General features: G+C 33.9%; 1 protein-coding gene across 7 annotated transcripts in view; it reads right to left on the bottom strand.

Annotated features, from left to right (window-relative positions):
• Nucleotides 1-16,924, bottom strand: part of LOC105225034 (nocturnin) — a 40,864-nt gene that overhangs the window by 4,916 nt on the left and 19,024 nt on the right. For 2 of the 7 annotated variants that reach the window (XM_049459354.1, XM_019989799.3), the window contains exon 2: nt 6,565-7,015. The exons of 3 other annotated variants lie outside the window; for them this stretch is intronic. In XM_049459354.1, the coding sequence (XP_049315311.1) occupies nt 6,565-6,647 (83 nt within the window). In that variant the 5' untranslated portion in view covers nt 6,648-7,015. Of the gene's footprint in view, nt 1-1,607; nt 2,057-6,564; nt 7,016-13,491; nt 15,916-16,924 lie in introns of those variants that run through there. 2 more of the 7 variants (XM_011203338.4, XM_019989797.3) reach the window with 2 other exon arrangements.

Below are 16,924 nucleotides of genomic sequence, written 5' to 3'. Positions count from 1 at the left end.
ATATAAATTTGATCTTTTGAATTCGTTTTGAAAGGACATGGAACAAAACTGTATAAAAAATTTATGATCTAAAGGAAAGGATTTTTTTTAATAAAATTTTTATTTCTATTTCCTGAAGTATTGATTATGATATGATATTTTATAAAATTGATCATGAAATCCGAAATTAAAAAATCATCATGGAAATGCATATCATTGCCGAAAAGGAATAACATGATGTTATCTCTTTTTTGTTTGTCGATTTTAAGTGATTGCCCTTTTTCATTTCAAAGTCGCAAGAATAGCTATTATTTACAGTCCCTGTTTTAAACTACTACATTGTTCAATTTTTTTACGACTAAACTAACTAATCTTTTTAATATCACGTTGCCCTCAGTGAGGCTCTCTCACCGTAGTTGTGAGGGTTTTAACAGCCCATTGCCTTATTGGCATCCAGGCAGCAAGACTGGGAACCCTACCTTATGCTATCTTCAGAAGCTGTATAGTATAACTCAACACTATTTTTTGGCTGTCCCGCGTTTGGGAGGTCAAAACTTAAACACTTAGGAACGCATACCTTCTGACATCCCACCAAACTGACGAGAACTAGCCTGTGCAAATTTGTATTAGCTACTAAGCGTTTTGTTAATTTATAAGTTCGAACACAGGAATAACTCTTGTGACTTCACAATTATCACTATATTTTTCTGATTTAATCGTCAGTTTAGATGATGCACAGACAGACAAACCGACGGATATGGCTTAATAGCCTCAGCTCGTCACGCAGGATGATCATTTGTAAATACTTTCTAGAGTATTCCTTCCTTTCATTTTGTTATTTACAAACATAGGGTCAGACTTCATATAACCTGTTCAGGGAATAATATAAAAAAATCATTTGCCCATTTCATTTGTTGACAAATACTTTACTGAATTAAATAGTTATTACCATTCATAACAAATTTCATACTTCATTTCGATTTTTTATGAATCAAAATTTTTTGTATACTTTTCTTTAAACATCACTTAATACACCTTTTTTCAATCGAAATGTCATTGAAGCTTCTAAACTATGGATTTTATAGTGCAATTGTTTTTGATAGTTTATTATACTATATATTTTAACAAAACATTGTGGGCAAAATAAAGTGCTTCAAATAAAAATATATGTACATATATAATATTTTTATTTGTGTATGTATGCATGCATAATAGTTTATAGCTGCAGAATTTTTCAGTAATTCCACAAGCACTAAGAAATTGCCGGCTTCGATTTGTTTTCTCTTCTGCTTAGGCTACAACTTGTCTAATGCCAAAAAAGCAGAGAGGCTAGGCGTATGAGTAATACATGAATGAACAATGTCTGCAAACCTGATTTCGAATACAAAAAACTACTTGGCAGCTCAACCAAGTGGCGTCAATGAGTTGGGAAAATCCCAACCACAATTCAATGCAGGTTTACAAACAATAAAAACAAAATCAAAATAAGAATATAATCAAATAAAACGGCACTTATGCTTTGCCAATGTTTACCCCATTGTGTTCGAGTGCAAATAGCGTGAAATAAAGAATATAAATTACTTTAATTATTTACTTAATAATTTCCTAATTTTCCAACTCAAAATTACCTAGTCAACATTACTTTCTGCAAATATGACTTGCGATCATTTTTGCAGGGCATTTTATTGGCGCGTTTTATATGCATAGCTTCCTCCATTTTCACAAATAGACTGAAAACACGTTCCTTAATTGTTCAAAATTCACTTTTACTTTCAATAAGCCGCACAATTATTACGTTATACTTCAAAAGTTCACGATTTATTAAAAACAATATTTTGCGCATGCGCTTTGTAGCTGAATTGAGTAGAGTTTTTAAACGAAATTCAATGCTTTACTCGTAGTCGGGTAGTTGTTTGTGTTATTTGAATGTTCTTAGACATTTAATCAAACCGTTCTTGAAAGCCGCTTGGATGAAACTGACTCAAATCAAAATGTGACTTATTAGAAACTGGTATTTCAATAAGTATTTAACTGCTATTTTGTTGGGTTCGAAATCGCTTCGATTTTGATTCTCACGTGTGCCAAACAACAATGAGAACACGGTTGACATCTTGTTTCGAGTTTACTTCGGCGTCAAGCTGGACAGAGCGAATGGAGCGCTGCTGTTACGTTTTCTTTTTTCTTTCATTTTCATTTTGATGTTCTTTTAATGCTTTGTTTTTTTTCGTTGTTCTTTTTTTGTAATTTTGTTTGTTTTCATTCCATGTTCTTTTTGTACTCCTTTTTTGTAGCTGTATTTCCATATTCTTTGCATTGTTTCCATAACTTAGGGTGAGTGGTTGTACAGATAAATGGATTTATAAATGGAATACATATATACATGTGATCCTACACACAAACATATGTATGTATGCACGTTAGTATCTTTTTTAAACGCACATATGTATTTCATATTCTCCGGACAAACGCTGGGTCAGCCGCCGGACAGCGACGCTGAGTACTGGACCACATCTAACTCGTTTAGTTATGCATGTATTTCCATATGCATATGTGTACATACACATAAGTGTAGTGTTGTGCAAAAAGATATCAGGCTGTTTGAAACCACACTCTATATATTTTATATCGTCACTTAAAATGTAAAACAACGTATCATCAATAAGTTCAGAAATGAGTTTTTTATGGATTACGATTCATTAGCATAAGCTTTTAAGCTTCCGCTACACAATATATCCAATATATAACCATTTTATAACCAAAACACACATTTTGTTTCAGTATGAGCGGTTTCTATTATATCGAGTTTCCTTCACATTGCATGCGACGTGCCATTTTTTTTATAAATAGCCGCTTAAGATAATATAAAAATACTTCGAAAATTATGTTGTGGTCAAATTTAGTAACATTTTATGAACATTCGCCATTCAAAAAACCTTGCGAACTCCTAAAGCGGACCTGTATTTAATCTTTCCCCCAAATTTTTATAGAAATTTCTCTGCAAAATATACATTTTCTTGGTTATATATATTTATTCTGAGTAACACTTACTTACTATAGTACTTTTATATAATTTTTTTTTTTTTTAATTTTATTTTTTATTTACATTTAAAAATGTCGCAATTATTTTTTATGTGAGGGAAATTTTATACAAATATTGGATAAATGTTCCAAAAATTGTATAGTGTTCAAATAAAAGTTGAATCCAATGTTTCTGTTTATCTAACGAAGGTCAGAAAAGTCATATTTTTAATTATTAAAAGTAAAATTTCGAAATCGATTTTGGAAACCTTCAGTTCTAAACAAAAAAATTAATTAAAAATTTTGCAAAACAAAACTGAAAATCCTTCGTTCAAGACCTGTGTAAAACTTCATGAAGATCGGTTGAGTAGTTCTCGAGAAATCTTGCCAACCGACTTCAAAAACACAGTTTCGAGAAAAATGTATTTAAAGACGGCGCACTTAGCCTAGCTAGCCTCGAGCGCACAAGTTCTCAAGGCTGTATCTCCGAAACTATTACTCGGATCAACTTGAAAATTTACGAAAATATTCTAGAAGCGTTGTAGAATTTAATAAAACAATAAAAAAAATTCGATTTGTTGAAACCTGTAAATTCATTTAAGCCCTGCTCTGGTAACTATTGTTTACAGAAAACAATTTTATTTATATTATTTTTCTCACCACTGTACATATATTTTGTACACATTGACACACATGCATAATATGATCCATGTGGGCGATAACTTTGAACTCAACCACATGCATATATGACTTCACCACACCTCACAGACGACCCCTCTGATCCAGTCCGACTACACGTATAGGTAAGTCACCCACCACTGTCTGCGCTCCGTCCGCCGGCATGAGCTCGCTGAGCGCGTGGCTCACTTTTCACAATGTCCAATACTGTTATAAACCTAAATACATATATATGCAAATATATATATATGTATATCTGGTATACATAATATGTAAATATATTTGTTTAATTATATTCTTCGAATTTGCACCCACTCAGAGTTATTGCAGTCAATTGGTTGTTGTTGTTTCGGAATATGTTTTTGTTTCTGTTCTGATGGTGTACGTCGTCGCCGCATTGGCTCTTTCGCTATAAATATTTACAGTATTGTTTATTTTCATTTTGTCTATAGGCAAAAACAGTACCAACAACAATATATTACACATATATACATACAAATGTATATATTTATATTTATAAGATGCGTCGCGCCAAAATTTTACTCGCGAATTCAAACAAAGCCACTCAAGTCATAGTAATCTGCATGGCATTTACATATGTACATATGTATGTCGGATGTGCATATATGTATGTATGGAGCTTGGCGCAGTCTAATGAAATGCTCGGGATAAATTCGATTTTTAGTTGATTGAGCTTTGGCATCGTTCTTGTAAATATATTGGTGTATATCTGTATGCATGCACATGAATGTTTGTGTGTACAAATGTATGTATGTAACATGCGTGAATACATTATTTTAGCGCAAAAGAGTTGTTGTTAAAAAAATGCTAATCCATTCTTATCAGCCGAATATTATCAGCATTAAAACATTTTCGACTTCTATTCAATATTTGTTGTGGTCGTGGGTGATCGTACGTAGTGGAGGTCGAATGTAGAACATTTTCAAAAACAATGTTGAATTTAAATTATTTTTTGAATGTATATGTATTTGTATGTGCGGATGTTTCAACATTTGTTTTTTTTCTATATGTGCAACAGATTTTGTGACGATGGCTTTTTTTTATTTTAATTTCTAGCAACATTATTTGGTAACAAAATAAACATTTTCTTTTAACCCCACTATATGTGAGTAGTGAATAACTTTGACATTTAGGAATTGTGTATTTGGGAAAACCAAATTCAGCACTTTTATTTGGATTAATGGCTAAATAACGGCGAGTTGTTCAAAATAACAACGCTTTATATCATTCTCATTCAAAAGGGTAGTCTTTTGGTTGAGCCTTGAGATTCATCTTATATGTCTGTTGGCTTTAATAAGAAACATTTACTTATTTAAGGAACAGAAAATTCATATGAGATTTTTAAAACGCCATCCGGTAAGTAAATTTTTCAGCCGTTTGTCCAAAAGGTCTGACCTTGATAGGCATTTCTTGTTAGATTATTTGATTAGTATACCAGAAAATTTTGGAGAAAAGAAAAACTGAAGAAGAGTATGACGAAATCATTACTACACTGCCCGCACTGCTCATTAAGGGGTTACAAGGGTTTACGGGTTTCATAATATCAATTTTATCTTATTAAATTCTACAACACCTCTGGAATATTGTCCTAAATTTTCAAGTTGATCCGAGTAATAGTTTCAGAGATACAGCCTTGAGAACTTCTGCGCTCGAGGTTAGCTAGGCTAAGTGCGCCGTCTTTAAACGTGTTTTTCTCGTAACTGTGTTTTTGATGTCGGTTGACAAGATTTTTCGAGAACTACTTATCCGATCTTCATGAAATTTTACACAGAATTTTGAGATACAATTCTTAAAGACTTGGACGAAGGATTATTTTCGATTGCAACTATTTGAAAAAAAGTCACGAAATTTTAAATTTTTTTAATATCTGCCAAAAATCCAATTTTCAGTTGTTTTTTACTTTATATGATCTTGTAAGGTGTTCTTATGACAATGCGGCGCATTTTTTTTCGAAGGGATCACCGGAAATGGCATCGCAATGGCCGAGTTTAAAATATTTTTTTCCAAAAATTTCAGAATTTCTTTGTTAAAAGTGTATGTTTGTAACAATAAAAAATTCTAATAAAATATTTAATTTTTAATATGAGAAAAAAATTGTTTAAAAAAGGCCTGATGTAATCCCTTACGCTATATTAGTATGATGATTTTGTCATAAGCATTATTTCATCAAAAAAACATTGCAGTGTTCAAATGGATGACAGCTATATGGGATACTTAGTTGTTTGGAGAAGAACACACCTTATTGAATGTGCGATTCCAAAGTCCAGCCAGAGTAAATCACGGACAAAAATTTGAAATATTTATATTACCTCCAAAGAAACTTAAACGACATTCCATTTTTCGGATAGCAATACAGCATCACATAAACGTTAATAGGAGGGAGGCATATGGATACATAGAAGAGGTGTGAATGCCAATTATGCATATCACTGAATTAAGAAATATATTTTATAAAATAGTTTTTGTACCAAAAACAGCAATTGTATGCTCAAAATGGCATGTAATTTTATAGCTGTGTATGTATCTATAAAATATTGAATGAATAAAAGAATTCACAAATCCTATTTAGTTTTATTGTCACAATTTGTAGTCATATACAGAATGTATCATCATTTAAATCTAACAAAAATGGGACTTTTTTCTTAAAAAATACCCGGTTGCCAAGTATGGTGACATATGAGACAGAAAAAAAAATATATATTGTATATTCTCTAGTATTTAAATTCCACGAGAAATTTCACTTTCATCAACAATATTTGTCTCTTGTTGAAACACATTAAGAATTTCATATATTTTTATATATTTATACTGTATGAGCATGAATAACACAAAGGATGACTCAGAAATAATTGATCCAGTTAGCCTTACCTTGGTATGGGCACTGCAACTCGGCGACGCGTGAATGTGCGCAACGTCACAATGAGACGCGATGACTTAAGCAAAAACTCCATATTGCAGTTTATTTGTTACAATAATGCTTGTATATTTGTGTGTGCGTGACAGCTTTTAGGCACAAATTGATTGCGTCAATTAAAAATACTAATTACCGCTGCTTAAATTTTTGGACTTAATGTATATTTTTTTATCCGAAAACATAAATCAACAACATTTTATGGAAATCCGTATTAATTTGGCAACAGTAGTTATCAGTAAATGTGTGCCACGAAATATATTTAATCAATTAACAGCAAAGGCTGACACAATAACTGCTTTATATGTTATACTAGTGATTATTTGATAATTAAAAAGTACTTGTGTGACGTGCTATAGACATTGAGAGTATCATAATGTCAAATAGTTTCAGTTTTAGCAAATGATCCTAGAAGAGAAGAATTGGAAATATAGAAATAATTATATAATAACATTACAAACATTCGTGAAAATATATTACGACTTTAGTGGTTTGCAAGCATGTTGACCCTTTGGACTTGCACTGACAACATTTTAGTTAAATAGTTGCATGGCACAGATAAGCCACACCATATGTGCCGCTTCGTATGTTCGTAGGCTTGAGCGAATGACTTTTAGGCGCGTGCAATTGCCACATACATATTTACATCCGTTCATAAGTGCATGCGCAATTAAGTGAAATATTATATGCCATATTGTTGGACTAATTAACCTTTTGTACATTTGCTCAGGAATGCATGTACTCGTTTGTATAAATATGTATGTTTGCTGTGATTTATTGTAAGCGTGTACCTCATATGCGTGTCAATCACTTTTCATGTAAGATTAACAATTGCTTACTCAGTATTATTATTTAATACTAATACATATTTGTATATTAAAGGATTTCAAACTAGTACGAATAGACTAAAACGATTTGGAATATATTTAAGTCCACTTCAATTACTTTTAAGGGTCACATTTTATTGTATAGTACTTAAAAATTAACTGCTAGTACTTAAAAGTCGAATATGGGTAATGAAGAGGTAATGAGCGACAAAGCATGTACATATGTATGTTGAGTTCACATATTTGAAAAGCAATTAAAATACGGATTTGTGATTCTAAAACTAAATAAATTTTAAAATAATTCTCATTCGAAATCTAAGTTGCATTACATTTTCATTCCTGAAAATAAATATATTTTCTTTAAAGATTTGTAGTTTAGCATTTGTTGGAACTACAGGCCGTATGAGTAACACACCTCCATATTTTAACAATATTGAATGAGCGAAAAATATTGAAAAAATTAATATAATCATTTTGTTTTCTAGATTTATATATGGCTTAACACCTTATTTATCTTAAATATACATATTTCCAAATAAGAAAATTCACTTACAAAAGTGTAAATACAAGTAAATGCTTCCTTGAAAGGAATGCCACCATGTCGTATGAGTAACATCTTTCATTCTAAAAAGTTCTTTTAATTTCTTTCATGACAATTTATATCTCTGAGCGACAGTTAAAAAACTAAACATTAAAAATAAGTTTGTATTCAACCTAAGCATTCATAAAACAATAAAAACTTTATCTTTGGCTGTCACAAAGCTATAATTTCTTTCGCAGTTCTGAAAGCGTAACCAACGCCAAAAGTTTTGCTAGTTCTTTCTCGCCGCATTGGTTAATATAAGCAACTTTCAAGTCGAATTGAAGTTACTTAATAAGGACAAAGTAAGCAAAGGACTGAGTTTGGATGTAACCGAACTTTTTATACTCTTGCTGCTTGTAGGGACCAAAGTCGATCTAATAAATATATAACTCACACACTGAACAACATAAGGTTTGTTAGAAAAACGAAAATTTATATACTGTGTTGTATATAGGAGCAGGGGTAATTCGTATATATATTATAAGACCAACCGGAAGTTTGAAAATTATATATTAGGTATATGGCGTCTGAGGAATGTTGTTATCTATTTTTAGCAATACTACATTTACTACTATTAATACCCGACATACTAATAATATGCTGCCTAAGTTTCATTAAGATATGCTTACCATCGCATATATATATATACAGAGTAAGGTCAGTCGAATGTTCGAAAATCGTGATATTAGTTTTATGGCGGTAGGAATACATTGTTATAACTAAAATACGCTTTCTCGTCTAAGATATCTCACCACTGGACGATATATGCGGAATAAAGTAATCCGGAAGTTCGGAAACCTTTTTATTAGATATATGGTGGTTAACAGATGCATTCACCCATTCCATACATATAGACACATTGTTATCAGGAAAGTGTTTGCTCCAAATTTCAACAACATATCTTACAGATTGATACATATTTTCGATAAAATGTTCAATGTAGGAGCTGGGATTAAAATATTCGATATCTGGGGACTTGAACAGTTGTTGTTCGATTTCGACAATTTTGGTCATAAGGGGGGCTTACTTTGTATGCACTATTCGAATACAATTTTATTCCGTTACATTCAATGGCACCTGATCCGCATACTGGAAAGTGAATGGATTATATGGAATTTAATTGTGTTATATGGGCGGTGCCACTTCCATCGTCTTATTTCTATCTCGACTTCTATAAAGCCCTATCATACTACTTTGAATGTAAAATTTAATGTCTCTGACGTATTTATTCATTGCTTTATCACGCGTTTAGTAGATTTTAACAGTACCGTTATACCCACATCGAACTCAACAAATTTGATCCCACTTCTTTGTCGAAGAACACATGGACTAAGTTTCATTAAAATATCAAGTTATATGTAGTAATCTATGCCAAATTTCATAAAGAAAGTTATTAAATAAAAAAATGTCTTCACAAGAACTTTATTTTCAGGGATCAGTTTGTATATATCAAAGGTTCCAGCGGATCCTTTAGAAGAAAAGGTTGTTTACAAAACTTCAGATTGTTATTCTTATATTGACATAAATCGATTTAGCAGCCGTCACGATGATCGTTTACATAGTAGATACTTTATAGGGTCTACGAAGATTTTTTATTGCTGTTCCAAATTGGTGTGATTCTAACAATGGTTCTCAAGATTGTTTTGTTCTGTTGATCCTCTAATCTTATTAGTGTATTCATTACAATAAGCATTCAAAATCAGTCTAAAAATTTAGTGTGATCTTTCAAATTTTCAAGGCTTCCCTAAAACTGAGATGGAAATCAGAAGCGACAATTACAAAAGATTATGATAAGGATGATTATACATACCTAATTACTACGTTATTATACTTTTTTACTGTGTTATATTATATAAATGTTTTATAAGTAGATAAGGCGGGAATTACCGCAGGAGTGGGGTACCTTTCTTTAGTGCCGTAAAAGATCGCGTGTATCTCGAAAAAGAATATTTTTTTCTTTTGTGCATTCGTAAAATATTTAAAAATATACGCTTTAAATTTTAAAACAGTTAAAAAAATCTATTTTTTAATTGCCAAAAATCGACTTTTATACACTGTAACACTGGATGTGCACGTTAAATCATAGCACACTACATTGTTTTGTTTAAAAATGAAGCAAAACATACTTTCCACAAAGAAAGTCAACACTGAGTTCATCTACTTACACTACTACCAGTAGCATTATCTGTGCAGCCATAATAAAGTATGCCTGAAAAATCTCTAAATGAAGTACATAACAATATAACAAATATACAACTTTATGCAGATACTTGTCAAAAGACAACCTTGTCGTAATTAACCCATTATTTCTGCTCAAAATAATGTGATATGTGCGCAATCGCAATGATATATAATCAATCTAAAATTATGCACGGTAAAAGATACGATTGGGTACTTATGTTTCTACATAAATATTTGTTGTATAAACAGAACAGCGTAAAACATATATACCTACATACATGCATATGGACACTATGAGTGATTTGCGAAACGTTGTAGAAGTTTGTATTTTATATTAAGCGACCTTGAACTTGAGGCTTACTTTTTGTATAATTACTTTATATTTGCACACACATATAAGTACATATTGTGCGTTAAATTTTATCTTCCGGATATTTTTACAATAATTTCAAAAGATTGTTGCTCTCATTGCTGCAGCATAAGCACTTTTGTATACTTAAAAAGCCAATTATTCGAGATATTATTGAATATTGTTGTTGTGTATATACGGAATAGATTTCTTGTTATTGAAATATCACTGCAAACGAGTGACCTTTATAACAAATATTGCTTGTGATCATCAAAAATTACTTTATGCATAAATATAAGTACGCATATAATTGCAAAATAAATACCTACACATACACAATACCTATATCATACAATAATTTTTTGCTGTGCATATTGTACCTTTAATAAATTAAGGTCAGTAGACCTGGTCTATTGAATTATCCGTGAAAAGCAAAAAACAAAACTAAGCTGAGACAGGTCTTTGACCTAAAACAACACATTTTTAAATATTGAAGCAATAGAATACTAAGAGACATACAGAATTTAGACTTATCGAATAGGAATTGTATTTAGTTCGATATGAATGATATGGCCTTTCTAAGAACAATAGTTTCATTAACTTATCTTTCAGCGGGTAAAAATAATACGTACATAAAATAGTTGTTACAAATTCAAGCAAGTAAGAAAACAGAAATCTGCTTCTCACTAAAGGCTTAGAAAAATAAGACTAGGTTTACAAAGGTAATGATATAGACGAAAATAGTAGAATAGTAAAGAAAAAAGTATCAATGCCAGAACTATACGAGTATTAGAAATATAATTTCGCACATGTTCTTTTCTTCCCAAGCAGCTTCTCATTTGTCGGAGCAGCCAATATCAGACCGATCCATATAGGATATATTGTATGTGGCTGATATACAAACTTGTTAATCAGAAAATTGTTCTTATGTAATTTTTTTTTATTTGACGATGCCACGAGACTTTGCTACAATTTCCGAATATACTGCTTAGAGCGGACTACTACAGCATATACATATAGTATATGTATACCATACAAACTGACCGATCATAATCAAGTTCTAGTAAGGCAAACTTTTTTATTTGACTTGATACCTTCAGGTCGATCGAAGACCAATCAACAACAAAATCACTTGAGTGTTTTTTATATCAAACAACGTTGATAGAAAGAACTAGCAACAAGCTTAACAGTCAATGCCTGTTAGCTGACCATCAGTTCATCAAATAATTGGATCTTTTTCAGTATTTCTTTTGTTATGAACTTTATTATTCTGTTAATTAGTTATCAAAATTGAAGCTCATATCATATCATATCTATGAACTGATTTTTAATATTTAGATAAAGAAGAAAAACGGAAAACCATTAATTCTTCGTTAAAAGTACCTCGGAAAGAATTTTGTGTGCGGTTGTCAATGCAATTTCTTCAAAGAGTTAATCTTTAATTTTTTTACAATAAAAGCATATGCAGTAAGTGTTTCAATCAATATATATTGTAACAAAAAAGTACCCGGAAATTGTAATTAAACTCCCAGTTAAATGATATTTTAAAAAAAATATATTATATAGGGTCTACGAAGATTTTGCTAAGTTTTTTTTTACAGCAGCTGCTTAAGTGGGTACATCTCAGTAATACGTTGCGACTTTTACAATGGGTAAAAATATCGAAGAAAGAATTTGTCCGAAATTTTGAATTTCTAACCAAATTTCGTCTGCGGACTCCTTGCGAATGTTAGAAAATGCTTACATTGCTTGAGTTTTATCAAAAACATAAGCATGCGAGTGGTACACCACTTCAAAGACGTTCGAAGAATGTTGAAGACACGCCTAGTCCTGGACTAAGTTCGACCTTTTGAACTGGTGAAAATATTAAAAAATATAGTGCTTGAAAATCGGAAGGCAAGTATTAGAGAGACAGTAGGAGAGCTCGACACCTGTCGCGAGATCGTTCGAATGATTTTTCAAAAAGAATACGATTGTGACCGAATTTAGTGCCAAAAACACAATGAATGCAATAGATCAACCACCGTATTCACCAAATTTCGCTCCGTGTGAATTTTTATTGTTCCCCAAACTGAAATTGTCGCTCCGTGGAAGGCGTTTTCAGTCTATCGAAGAGATAAAACAAAATGCGCTGAAGGAGATGAATGCCATCCCAAAAAGTGCTTATGAAAGGTGTTTCGAGGTTTGAAAAATCGTTGGCATAACTATATTACATCTGTTGGGGATTACTTTGAAAGCGACAAAATAAATATTGATGAATGTATACATAAAAGCATATATTTGAAACAATAAATCGGGAACTGATTCGCAATAGCTAAAGAAGAAAAACTTAAAATAATTATTTCTTCATTAGAAGTACCTCGGAATGAATTTTGACTGAGACTCTAAATGTAATTTCCTCAAAGATTTCAACTTTAGTTTTTTTACAAGGAAAACATCTGTATATGTCATAAAGTTTCCATGAATATATGTATGTCCTCATTATATAAATGTTAAGTAAGTCAGTAGTAAATGTTAGTAGTAGAGAAAATTTAACTATTTTTAATTATTATAGATATTTAGAGCCTGCATCTCGAAAATATCTACCACCCAAAAATTACTCCACTATTTATGATTACTCAAATAGTCATACTATAAAATTAACATAAAACATTATCTTCTCATTGATTAATCAGTTACGTCTCAACTGAAAACTCTACCATATAAAATCTTTCGTTATTTCAGGCCAAAAATTATCGCAGAGCTACATAACATATATATACGTACGCCATACCCAAATGAAAACCGGGTTGCTATCAAAAACTGAAGCCATATTTGTAGATATATCTCAACCGGAGAGACGAAAAGCTGGTATTAATTTTGTGTATGAATTGCCACTTATCGTAACGACGCCTAGTCGTTTAAATGGTTATGTGATAAGTTACTTAAATTACATGGCAATTACCTCACAAGATACAAAAGCAAATCCCGCGGTGGCTCGTAATCGTTTACAATATTCTCCTGTTGTTGCTGTTGTTTTCTGGTAGCCACATTGTCTGCATCGACGATACCAAAATCGTCGTCATTGTCACTGTCACAGTCACAGTCACAGTTGCAGTCACTGTCACTGCCATTTTCGTCGTCGTCATCGTCGTGGTCGCGTTCATCGCCTTCGTTATACACATTTGCGGTATCGTCGCTACGACGCTCGGCGCATACAACGTGATAGTTGTTGTCTTTATCGTTGTTGTTATCAATGCGGCTGTTCACATCGATCGAATGAAACACGTTGTTGTTATTGTTGTTGGAGTGCGTGAATGCGTTATGTGCTGGCGCAAAATTGGCTGGCGGCACACCTTTTTGTTGGCTTTGTTGTTGTCGCTTTTTATGTTGCTCTCCACGTCGTCGATGTCGGTGCTTTTCTTGTTTCGCTTTTTGCTTTTTCGTTAGCGACACACAGCCGTCTTTGTTTGCCACTGCTTCGGCATCGAATGCATGCGCCGTTACATTGCTCGCCAACGCTGCTGCTGCGGCCGCTTTGGCAGCATTCGCATTGGCGTTCGTAATTTCCAGTTGTCGCGCCGCCAGACGTTGTTTCATTTGCACCGTAGAGGTCATTGCTGAGGTCTTTGCCAATGCTTCCGCAATTGCGAATTTCTCACGGAAGTCCTTCAGCATGGCCATCTCATGTTGATCAACGACTGGGCCAGTCGTAGGTTTGTCGTTGTGACAGTGAGTGGGACCACCATCGTAGCGTTCGTCGTCTGGTTTGATCGTGGCGGTTCCATCAGCCAGATCACGTGCTGGCTTGCTTAAATTATTGACAAACTGAATGAATTTGTTCGTATCGTTTCCAGCCTTTTCCTTTATTTCGTCAACAAAACTGGAATCACTGTCCGTATCGTTCGTGTTTGCTGTTAAAATATCCGTGAGAAATTTTTTACGCTGAATGGCAATACATGAGGGCGGGCGCATACTATTCGTAGGCGTCTCTGCTATAGTGGCGGACGTGACTAGCTGATTGGGGAGAGTTATTGATCTTTCTACAACTGCCGCTACTCTATCGACTTCATCTACACCGCCCACCTTCTGTTCATCCATTGAATTGGCACATACTGTATCCACTGAGTGAGTGTGTTGTAGTTGTGGTCTTTGCTGTAGACATGTCTCTTTCACATACTCAGCCAAAGTCTCCTGAGATTTCAAGGCCACCGCGGATGGCGGCTCTAAACCGGCCAAACTCAAACGCAATCGACACTCATCTGTGCATAGCCGACGACACATCTCATTGATGGCCGTGGCGCGTGCGCCCATATCGCCTGGCGCACTATCAGTACACGTCATACAGGGTGTATAGAAAACTGAATTGCCCACTATAGATACGGCATGCTCATTATCTGAGCCATCATCACCATTGCTGCTACACTCTGAGACGAGTAAGTCGTATTCCTTTTCAAGGTTGAGCTCATCACTCGAAGAGTGCGCCTCGTCATTTCTGTTGTCCTTGTCAGCGGCATGGTGATCATACGTCTTGCTTGAGTTAGAATTGGGTTCTAGTTGAAAAAATAGCGGCGGCCGCTCCTCATCCGGTGTACGTCCATCACTCATGTAACTGTTACGCATAGAAGACATGGTAGGTGGCGCAAAATGTAGGAGTAACGATGTGACGGGCATAGCTTTACCCAGTGTGGGTGTACGGCGGTGACCATAACGTTTGGTCCCCTCAGCACCCAGGGTATCTTCCTGTTGCGATTGCATGGTATGTTCCAATTGAGAGTTGACCTCAAGTTAAGAATGTGTGTTAGTATATAAAGTAGCAAAACAAATTTGTTAGAAGTTCTCCATACAATCGATACAGAAATTTTGTATTATGAGTTGATTTGATTTGCTCGTCTTAAGTAATTTATATTTTTAATAATAGTATTTATTTATTTTATTTATTATTCACTGGCTCTTCACATTATTTATGAGTTTCTCTCTAATCCCTTTTTTTTATTTTTATATTTTAAATCCACAAATTCACTCAATACTGTTTATAAATTTATGTTTTAATTAAATAAAAATCTCGTTGATCTTCACTGTTCCTTTAACCGTTTCTAGTTATTTGTCAACTGTATGTCAGCTAAGTTCAGCTTTATTTGGTTCCGCACAATTCAACTCGCGTGTGCACTTTACGTTTAGAACATTGAACTAGTAATCCGAGCAGCAAGCGGCATTTCTTATTTATATTCGCTAGATCGAGGCTAACAGCATTCACAACGTCGGCTAGCAGGCTGGCTAACTAGCTAGCTGTTTGGCTTGGTGGGCTGCTAGTCATTGCACAGTGATGCAAAGTTGCCTGTTGTGTGAAAAAAGTTTTGCACGACTAAAGCTTTTCAGTATTTCAGAGCCAACTCCAATGCAATGAGCACTGTAGATGCTGTCATACTTCTTCTTCTTCTTTATTCGTGTAGACACTGCTTAGGCGGTTATAGCCGAGTTTACAATAGCGCGCCAGTCGTTCTTCCTTTTCGCTATTCCAATTGGAGATTCCAAGTGTGGCTAGGTCCTTCTCCACCTGGTCTTTCCAACGGAGTGGAGGTTTTCTTCTTCCTCTGCTTCCCCCAACGTGTAGAGAGTCGAATATTCTTGGAACTGGAGTGTTTTCATCCATTCGGACGACATGAGCTAACCAGCGTAGCCGCTGTCTCTTAATTCGATGAACGTGGTACATACATATATTTTGTACAGCTCATCGTTACATCGACTGCGGTATTCGACGTTGCCAATGCGCAAAGAATCATACATCTTCTGCAGAACCTTCTTCTCGAAAATTAGTTGTTGTCATCATCCATGACTCTGCAACGTATAACAGGACAGGGAGGATGAGTGACTTGTAAAATTTGGTCTTTGTTCGTCTAGAGAGGTCTTTACTTCTCAATTGTCTACTCAGTTCGAAGTAGCACCTGTTGACAAGAGTTATTCTGAGTTGGATTTTGAGGCTGACATTGTTGTTGGTGTTAAGGCTGGTTCCAAGGCAGATGAAATTATCTACGACTTTGAAGTTATCACTGTCAACAGTGATGTATTAGTTTTGCTCCTTTTTGTGTTGACAAAAGCTGCTTTGAAATCAACGAAGAGATGGTGTGTGTCGATTCTCTTTCCACGGGTTTTTTCAAAGATTTGATGCATGGTGAATATCTGGTTAGTTGTTGATTCTTCAAACCTAGAGCCACACTGAGAAGTTCCAATCAGATTGTTAGATGCTGTCATTAAGTACCATAATTAAGGTGATATAAGTCCGTTACCTCACCTTAAGAGGTCAGAAAATTGGTACTCCTAATCATTGAAAAGATTAATCATAATGAGAAAAACTTCTGTGTAAAATACACTTTTAGGAATTGTTCGTATCCACTTTG

The sequence above is a fragment of the Bactrocera dorsalis genome, chromosome 5, assembly GCF_023373825.1.
Source record: "Bactrocera dorsalis isolate Fly_Bdor chromosome 5, ASM2337382v1, whole genome shotgun sequence".
In the NCBI taxonomy this organism is placed as follows: Eukaryota; Metazoa; Arthropoda; class Insecta; order Diptera; family Tephritidae; genus Bactrocera; species Bactrocera dorsalis.
This window is presented reverse-complemented; position numbering and strand designations above follow the sequence as displayed.